This window comes from Macadamia integrifolia, unplaced genomic scaffold (assembly GCF_013358625.1).
Source record: "Macadamia integrifolia cultivar HAES 741 unplaced genomic scaffold, SCU_Mint_v3 scaffold571, whole genome shotgun sequence".
NCBI classification, from domain to species: Eukaryota; Viridiplantae; Streptophyta; class Magnoliopsida; order Proteales; family Proteaceae; genus Macadamia; species Macadamia integrifolia.
The window spans coordinates 413,966-423,925 of record NW_024870489.1 but is presented as its reverse complement, the minus strand read 5'-3'; the positions used below and the strand labels follow the sequence as shown (position 1 = coordinate 423,925).

At 38.8% G+C, this 9,960-nt stretch overlaps 1 protein-coding gene across 9 annotated transcripts in view; it reads right to left on the bottom strand.

Annotated features, from left to right (window-relative positions):
• The window catches only part of LOC122069277 (PX domain-containing protein EREL1-like), a 45,152-nt gene that overhangs the window by 29,395 nt on the left and 5,797 nt on the right, over positions 1 to 9,960 (bottom strand). The window contains exon 2 of one of the 9 annotated variants that reach the window (XM_042633260.1): positions 7,010 to 7,283. The exons of 7 other annotated variants lie outside the window; for them this stretch is intronic. Coding sequence is in view for 1 of the 2 variants with exons in the window: in XM_042633257.1 (XP_042489191.1) it covers positions 3,942 to 3,950 (9 nt within the window). In the remaining variant the exon portion in view is untranslated. Of the gene's footprint in view, positions 1 to 3,941; positions 4,408 to 7,009; positions 7,284 to 9,960 lie in introns of those variants that run through there. One more of the 9 variants, XM_042633257.1, reaches the window with a different exon arrangement.

Genomic DNA, 9,960 nt, shown 5'->3' with positions numbered 1-9,960 from the left:
TCCTTATTTTCTTTTTCTCAAATGGTTGATTGCCATGAATGAGATGGAATCTCTTCATAAAAATCAGACTTGGGAGCTTGTCAAGCTGAGAACAGGGAAGAAAACTGTTGGCTGCAAATGGGTCTTTAAGAAGAAGGAATCCACCTCAGGTGTTGAAGATGCTAGGTACAAGGCACGATTGGTTGCAAAGGGCTACAGTCAGGTATAAGGAATTGATTCTAATGATATTTTCTCACCTATTGTTAAGCATAGTTCTATTCGTGTCCTACTTGCTTTAGTTGTTATGCATGATTTGAAGTTGGAGCAACTTGATGTGAAAACAGCATTCTTACGTGGTGAACTAGAATAACAGATTTATATGCATCAACCTGAAGGGTTTGTTATTGAAGGTAAGGAGGACCATGTATGCATGTTGAAATCCCTATATGGTTTGAAACAGTCTCCTAGACAGTGGTATAAAAGGTTTGATTCAATTATAGATAGTTTTAGATACTGCAGGTGTCAATATGTTGTGTTTATTTCAGAAAGCTCTCTGATGGGTCATCATATATTTGCTACTTTATGTTGATGATACGTCGATTGCAGCAAAAGACAGGAATGAGGTCAACAAGTTGAAGGAACAATTAAGTTATGAACTTAAGATGAAAGATTTAGGGGCAGCAAGGAAAATCCTTACTGTGGAGATCAAGAGGGATAGAAAAACAGGGAAGCTGTGGCTATCTCAATAGTACACTGAGAATGTATTGAATCGTTTTGACATGAAAGATGCCAAACCTATAAGTACTCCTCTTGCGTTTCATTTTAGACTTTCAACTGCTCTTATCACCTAAGACAGATGAAGAGGTGGAGTACATGTCACGTGTTCCATACCCTAGTGCAGTTGGCTCTGTTATGTATGCTATGGTTTGCACTCATCCTAACATTTCACAAGCTATCAGCGTGGTGAGCAGATATTTGTCATGTCCAGGTAAAGCTGATTGGGAAGCAGTGAAGTGGATACTTAGGTACTTGAAAGGGACCTCTAGTGTTTGTTTGGAGTTTGGGAGGAATGGTGATAGTTTATCTGGTTATGTTGATTCAGATTATGCAGATGATCTTGACAAGAGGTCACTCACAGGCTATGTATTTACTCTTGGGGAAAGTACAGTTAGTTGGAAAGCTACTTTATAGGCTACAGTTGCATAATCTACTACTGAAGTAGAGTATATGGCAGTGATTGAGGCAGTTAAAGAAGTTATTTAGCTTAGAGGTTTGTTGGGAGAATTCAGCATGGATTAATGCAAGAGTAGATTACAAGAAACTACCCCAGCAATTTATAACCCCAAACAATACAAATAGGACCAGGAAACAAAGAAATAAGACCATCAAATAAACCCCCAAGGATACAATACCCATATAGGAGCAAAACCAGCCCAAAACACAACCCGATAAGAGAGAGAAAGACCTGCTATAGAGCTGGAGAGGGAGAGAGGGAGAGAGAGAGAGAGGTGCGGCCAGGTCTATAGGAGTCCGATTGAGCTGCACTCTTGGGCGTAGATAGTCCCTAGGGAGGGTACAAAAACCCCCAAAGTTGAGAGGATTCTAACGGCTAGTTGTGAAGTTACAAGCTTTCTTGATTTTCTGACCTAGGAGAAATAATCGCAGGCTTCAGGAGAGAGAATCAAATCTAGTTTGTAACTTGGACAGATCTGAACTTCTGAATACTCACAACAGTCGTATACTTCAACAGCAATAACTTTAGGATAAAATAGGAAGCTTTAAACAAGAAAAAACAAAGGGAAAAGTAGGGGAGGAGCGGTTGTCTCGGCCCGGGCTTCTCACCCACAGCTATCCCGACTGTTCTAAGCAATTGACTGCAATTATTCTTTATTCAAATATGTAATTATGAGTACATAGGCTCCTCTATTTATAGAGGGCAAAATAGCAATCAAACTACTACTAGGAGCAAGTTTCCCAATAGGACTAGACACTCCTACTTCAACTAGGAGCTAGTTTCTCAATAGGATTAGACACTCCTACTATAACTAGGAATTCAAAATTGGACTAGGAATAATAAACCTATGTGGAAAACAAATAGAGTCCTAAGACAATTTGGACTCGACATACCACTTACTCAAGTCAATGGGCCCAATGGCCCACTAATTAATTAAAAACAACTACTAATTATTCCCCTAGCCGATGGGCCCAATTGGCCCTTATTTGTACTTAGCCACTCAGGTGGACCAAGTAGGGGTTCGGCTGGCTTCTTGGCTGGACCCTAACCACTCAGGTGGACTAAGGCTGGACCCTTCTTCCTCTCATATTTCCTTCCAAAATGTGGATCTACATCATGGATCATGGGGTGACTGTTGTCCATTGTGATAGCCAGAGTGCTATTCACTTAACTAAAGATCCGATGTATCATGAGAGGACAAAGCACATTGATGTTCGGTATCATTTCATCAAAGAGATAATTGCTCAAGGTAATATTCAAGTGTTGAAGATTGGTAATGAAGACAATCCAGCTGATATGTTGACTAAGCCTTTGTGTGTTGGTAAGTTCGAGCATTGCTTGAACTTAATTGGTGTTTGCCGTGTTTGAGTTCAGCCCTTTGGAGGGTTATCGGAGAAGATGAAGTTTTTAGCTATTTGTTTGTTTGTTGGAGGAAAATTCAAGCCAAGGTGGAGATTTGTTAAATTTGCCTCGAATTCTTGACCCATTTTGAAGTTTGACCCGATCCGATATATTTCGGTGGTGACCTGAATGGGAAGTTTTATGAGATCTGTGATGAAAGCAGAGGGGTTAGGCCGATAGGCCCAAGCCCAAAGCCCAACACTGATCTCGTATGGGGCCCGCTTACACCCCAACGGTATGGTTTGACCGGAACAATTGTGACCCGATGGGTCAACCCGCAACTTGAAGTACATAATGTACTGTTGTCTTGTTGAGAAAGGTTATTGTATTTTGGAGGGTTTTCAAGCTAGGGTTTCAGAGCAAGTTTTCTCGCCGCTGCTTGGGTGTAATCTCTCTTCTACATAGTGAAACATCTTCTTCTTCGCCTGAGGACGTAGCACACCAACTCGGCCGAGATCTCGCCGAGTTGGTGTTTCTGAACTCACCGAAACAAAACGAAATTTCGAACCTTGGTCGCCATAACGGTCCTCTAAATTTAAGACATGTATCAGAGGGTATCGTATCGTATCGTATCGGAGATATTTTAAACCATATTGGCATCCAAATTCAATCCAATAAGTGACAAGTATCTTATATGATTCAATAATATTCAAACTACAAAGATAATATAATATATTATTACAATTTATTTTCCATAAAAAATATGGACAATTGCATAATACATATAAATATCATAATATAATAATACCTAGCCCGAGGCTTACATAGAGACCTAGGGAACTAGCTCTTCTCCTCAACCTAATCTTTAGAGCTAGCTATAGAGCGCACTTTTTCTACGTTTTATTTACTTACTTTAAAGGTCGAGCTTCCCTCTCAACAACTTTACACATTTTTCATGGTGGGAACAGAACGAAAGGGAAAGACCTGGCCAACTTGCGCAGGGCTAAAGAGCGAGCCATACGAGAGTAAGTCAAAAGGCTCCGTTCCCGTTCTTGGTTTGGGGATTCTCAGGCCCCTCCCATACATAATAACTATAACCACTGTTGCGAAGAGATGCGGAAAAACCTTCCCACTTGTGTGAATCAAATAAGCAAATACAGGACAAAATAGAAGTGGAGACAATCATACACAAGATTTAACGTGGAAAACCCTTTTATGTGAAGGGAAAAACCATTAGGCAACTCCGATAGCAATCCATAAAAAAAAAAAAAACAAAATCAGGATTGCAATTATTCACCTCCCAAGTTTATGCCCGAAACTTGAGATAACCATAAGATTGAGAAAGAAACAAGAAGCACTTGAAGATTTACAAGGTTACCTCACATACCAATAACATGCTACCAAATCACCTCTAAAAGCCACAAAGAAGTTTCTCTCAAAGCTTGGAGAACCCAATCAAATGCATAAATTGTAGCTTCGATCAACTGGCTGAAACAAGAGCATGAGATGTAGCAAAATGGCCTCAAGAAATGACCCAAATGTGAGAGTAAGCCTCTTGCAAAATTCTGCAACACTTCTTCAAGAGCTCGAAGAATACCTTCCTGGCTTCAAGCAAGCAAAACTCCTCTCAAACCTTAACAATTTCTCTCTCCTTGGTAGAGAAAATCCACTCATTCTCTCTCCTCATATCTAGTCGCAGAAGAAAAATCCACTGCATAATTCACAAAAAGTGACTCTTTTGGGTTCCACAACCCACTAAGAAATAACTAGTGGATGCCAACTCATTTGGCACCTGACTTGACTTGTGTTTGGACCCACCATAGCCAAAGCACCCAACTCCACATTGGGCTAGGCCAATATGGCCCAAACCCAATAAACTCCCCCTCCAGTCCCATTAGTAGGACTCCCCCATACTCGAGGCTCACATGGTATCCATACCTGCCAAATCTCTTCATAATTCATGCTTCTCCTTTGGCACTGGCTTTGTCATCATATCTGATGGATTCCGATCAGTATGAATCTTGTCAATCTTTATAAACCCACTTTCAAGAACATCTCAAATCCAACGGTACCAGACCTCAATGTGTTTGGTCCTAGAGTGGAAGCACTCTTGCTCAAACCAATGAAACTTTAACTGTCACACCTAACAACATACTCCTTTTGTTCTAAACTCAACTCTATAAGAAAACGCTTCAACTATAGCATCTCCTTACAAGCTTCTGTGGCAACAATGTATTCTGCCTCTATAGTTTATAGTGCAACAAACTTTTACAACTTTAATTGCCAAGAGATGGCTCTCCCTACAAAAGTAAGCAAGTAACCTGAAGTATACTTACTTCTGTCAAGGTCTCCTGCTATATCTGAATTTGTATAACCTTCCACCATGGATGATGAATTTCCAAAGCATAAACAAACTTTAGATGTGCCTCTTAGATACATCAGTTTCCACTTTACAGCTTTCCTACTAACAACACCATGGCATGTGTTATATCAGGCCTTGAACATACCATAGCATACATCAAACTCCCTACAACTGAGTCGTAGGGGATCTTCTCCATTTCCTTCTTTTCTTCATTGCTAGTTGGAGACAACTTGGAATTTAACTAGAAATAAGTTGCTAATTTTGTACTCACAGGCTTGGCATTCTTCATGTTGAATCTTGCAAGTACCTTCTCAATATACTTTTCGTGTGATAGCCAGAGTTCCTTGTTAATACTATCACACTCGATTGTCATGCCCAAAATCTGTTTTGTAGCCCCAAGATCTTTCATGTCAAAAACCTTGTTCAAATTTTCTTCAATCTATTAATCAAGTTAGCATCTTGACCAACAATGAGCATATCATCAACATATAATAAGAGAATAATAAAGGAAAAAACTAAATATTTTCGGATATAAGACACAATGGTCACAATTAGTTCTGATAAAACCATGACTCATAAAAAACTTGATTTACCATTACTGCAGTTCCTGCTTCAATCCGTAAATGTTCTTCAACTTGCAACACCATGTGCTCCTTGCCTTTCACAAGGAAATCTTTCGGTTACTCCATGTAAATTTCTTCCTTTAAATCTCCATGTAAGAAAGTTGTTTTCACATCCAATTGCTCAATCTCCAAGCCTTGGCTAGCAGCTAGACCAATGATAGTGCGAATAGAAGTCATCTTCACCACGGGAGAAAAAAAAAATTCAATAAAATCAACACCCTTTTTTCTACCCGAATCATTTGACAACTAACCTTTGCCTTTTACCTCGTTCTTTTCTTGTCAACTTGAAAATAATTTGTTCTTCAAAGTCTTCGCCCTTTTGGTAGTTCAACCAACTCAGAGATCTTGTTCTTATGCAAAGAATCAAGCTCTTTTTTGCATAGCTTTCTTCTACAACATTTTGTTCATGAATCATGGCTTTTTCAAAATTTTCCGGTCCACCACTTTCAGTGAGTGTCACATACTCAAGTTGAGGGTTTTGAATCTCCTCAAGCAGTTGATGATGTGCATGGAAATGATGCTGCACATCGTAATGTTGAGCAAGGGGAGCAATTACCTTAAGAAGAACCACCTATGCTAAGAAGGTGACAAAGAGAAAGACAAGCTTCAACGAAAAGGGGCTTGTTCTTCTGGCAACTCATCTACAACTCTCTCTGGTAATTCCTCCTTATCAAAATCAGATGTTTGGTTTTCTCGAAAGATCACATCCTTCCTTACTTCTTATATTTTTCTACCAAATTAGGTCCTATAATCTGTAACCAACTTGTTATCTGCATATCCCATGAAAATACATTGTTTTGTCTTGTCATCAAGCTTGGACCGCTCATCCTTGGGAACATGCACAAAAACCTTGCGATAAAAATTTTTCAAGTGGCCATAGGGTACATCTTTCCCAGTCCACACCATTTCAGAGAAAGCACCATTTAAAGGAACAGAAGGAGATAAATTAAGTAGGTAGTTGTTGTACACATAGTTTCTCCCCAAAAATGCTTAGGCAATTTTGCCATTGAGCATTTGCACCTAACTTTTTCCATGATGGTGTGGTTCATCCTTCCTGCAACACCATTGAGTTGTGGGGTCTTAGGAACTATGTTCTTATGCCAAATACCATAAGCTTTGCAATGCTTCTCAAAAGGACCACCATACTCACCCCCGTATTCGCCACCATTATCTGTGTACAAATACATTTGAGAGATTTTCTCGTTTCTCTTTCAACCATGACGTGAAACTATCGAAAGATCTCAAATACTTGATCTTTAGTCTTCATGGTATAACTCCAAACTTTCCTAGATGCATCATCAATAAACGTAACAATACAATGCACCACCAAGAGTTTTGGTCCCAAAGGAACCACATACATCAGAATGAATTAGATCAAGAATTTCAATTTTCTGTTTGGTCAAAGCATGTGAAAATGAACTCTATGTTGCTTTCCAACCAAACAATCATGACAAGGAAATAAAGGCATACCTTTGAGATTTGGATAAGAATTTCCCTTCATCAAAGCCTCCAAACATTTCTTACTCATGTGGCTAAATCATAGATGTCACAAATCAGTTTGAGAATCTTCTAAAACAGTGTTCACCTCACCTTTGGATAACTGAGCTTTGAGCTAGTAAAGAGAGCAACATTTTTTACCTCTTTCCACAACGAGAGCTCTTTTTCAGCTTTTATACCCCCATTGCCACAATGACTCATACCCTTCATCATCAAGCTTTCCAATTGAAATGAGATTCAATATGATCTGGAACATGTCTCATATCTTTAAGAACTAACTTATAGCCAACATTGGATGCAAGGCAAACATTACTCATTCGAATAATTTTATATTTTTCATTATTTCTCATCCTTACCGAACCAAAATTTTCTGACTTATACTAGGTAAAGAAATATTTATGGCAAGTAGCATGGACAAATGCTTCTGAATCAATTACCCAATTTGAATCATTACATATTGCATTTACACAGCCCTCAACACAGAAAAAATTAGAACTCCATCAGAAGGAACTGCAATGGTTTCTTGTTCTTTGTTGCCATCACCACCTTTTTCTCCCTTCTGATTTCTCTTCAACTTCCAACAATCTTTTTTCATGTGCCCGGTCTTCTTGCAATAATAACAGTCACACCTTTTCTTGATTTGGATCTCCCTTTTAATTTGTTTCGGTTATGATTTTCTCTATTCTTTTATCTCCCCCAATCTTCAGTAACCAAAGCATGTAGATGGGAGGAATGTGAAGATTTTCTTCTCACTTCTTCATTTAACAAACTTGTAACTATTCATCCAAAATATAAACATTCATCCAAAAGAAAAAACAAACTTGTAACTTGAATGATGTAAGATTAGATCACATAGGACCTAATCCCACGCAGAATCTGAAATTCTGGATAAATAGAGAAAATTTCGTTTACTTAAAAACCACAACTCAGATGGAGCTGGATTTTGGATCAAATAGATCCTATATGAGGGAACAAACCACCAAAAGATGAACTAATATTGTCAGCTGGATTGAGACTTATGTGGGTTGCAAGAAAAAGAACATTTTCGGCAACTTTTGCTATCTTGAGATTGCAGCTTCCGATGAACCTCAAATTTGGATCAAAGGTTCTTCGTGTGATGTCTAAATATCCTTCAAAGTTAGACCTCAACGGATGGCTAGTAGACGAGTTATGCTAAGGGAATGGAAAAGGAAACTTTCTTAATAGTCTGCAGGAACAGAAACTAGAGGCATGGTTCAAGAACTCGATCGAAACCTACAAAATTTCGCAAGTTTCGGCTATATCCCCAGGGGTCGAAACGATATGTCCTGTGACTTTTAAAAATCACAGGTTTCGACCATGTTTCGACCAAATTCGACTACCAACTGGTTCGACCCTTGGGGTGGAACCAGGTCCTGTATAAGTTAGTTTGAAAAGAAACCCATGCCTTCTTTAGCAGAATTCGACCCTCTCTTCTTAGTTTTTTCTCCTAGGAGTGGGAAACTTAGGGAAACAGTAGAGATTTCCATTTTTTGCCTAACAAAATTGAATCAAAGGGTGGTTCTTGCTTCATCTACATAAGAAAGACAGTATGGACCAAAAAGGTAAGTCTCAATTTCCCCAAAAATCATTTTTTTATAGGATATACTTGTAAATAGAGTAGAATTATGTAAATTTTTTATATGTTACTTAGGAGGACCCGATCTATACATTCACGGTGGCCGAATTTTTTTTTTGCATGTTAATACTTTTTTTCTGCTTTTTGAAAATGCATTTACCTACAACATATTTCAGTCAACAACTCAGCATAATGATTATTGAACCTTTGGTTCACCACACAAGTATAACTTTATGTGTGTGTGTGTGTGTTTTTTTTTTTTTTTTTTTTTTTTTTTTTTTTTTTTTTTTAACTAATGATGTGAATGTGTTAGAACGAAATGTCTAAAATAGGATGTACACAAAAAATAGGCAAAAAAACATTGTTTGGTGCTTGAAACCTAAGTTTCCACCAAACCAGGATAAATTCCCTGGTTTCCTCGAAATTTTCCAGGTTTCAACCGAAATTTTAATCACCCCAAGGTTGAAACCCGATACCTTGAACCTTGACTACATGCCTTGGTTGACCTTCAAATTCTGGTCAAGACTCTCTCCTTGGGTCCTCAATATAACCCTAAAATTCTGCAGCAATCAAAGTTCGGATTTGGGAGATACGGCCTTCGCAATTCCTTCTCAAAAATAGGACACGATTTAGACAATAGGCTGTGTACAGATCTAAAATTGCTGCTGATGCTTGGCTCTTCAAAGGGGCTTCCACAAAGCATACAAATCAGCCTCTAACTCACAACAAAATATAGATAAAATAGAATGAGGGAAGAGGATAGGAGATCGATGGGGGAAAGAAAGCGGGTAGGGGAATAGCTATCTCAGCCTGGGCCTCTCACTCACAGCTATCCCAGCTGTTGAACATCCTATTTCAAGAATAACGAGCAGCAATGGATGTAAAATTCATTCATTCATTCATCAATTCAACACTTGTTACAACAATCTCTCTTATATAGGAGAGGGTACAGCCTTACAATTTTAGGAAGTAAACCGAAAAGGAAACTGGCATGAAAATTAGAAATTGACTAACTTTAGTAACTAAATACTAACTTATTCATTAAGAAATTAACAAAGGACACTAGCAACACTTCTAGAAGACTTTCTCCACGCTCCAACTTGCACTTTGATTATTCAAAGCACAAGACTCAAGAGGGCAGAAAAAAAGTAGCTCGCAGGAGACAGAAAGGAAACTCTGATGTTATTGTTTGGCCGGACTGATTGTTGCGTAGGGAAGCTTCCAGAGGCTCTCGGTTTCGCTACGGCTCCGGTGGGTTCCCTTAACCAAGCCACTGCCTATGAGTCGCCGGCTCATTCTTCAATAGGCACGCGGGTCAGAGCCCATG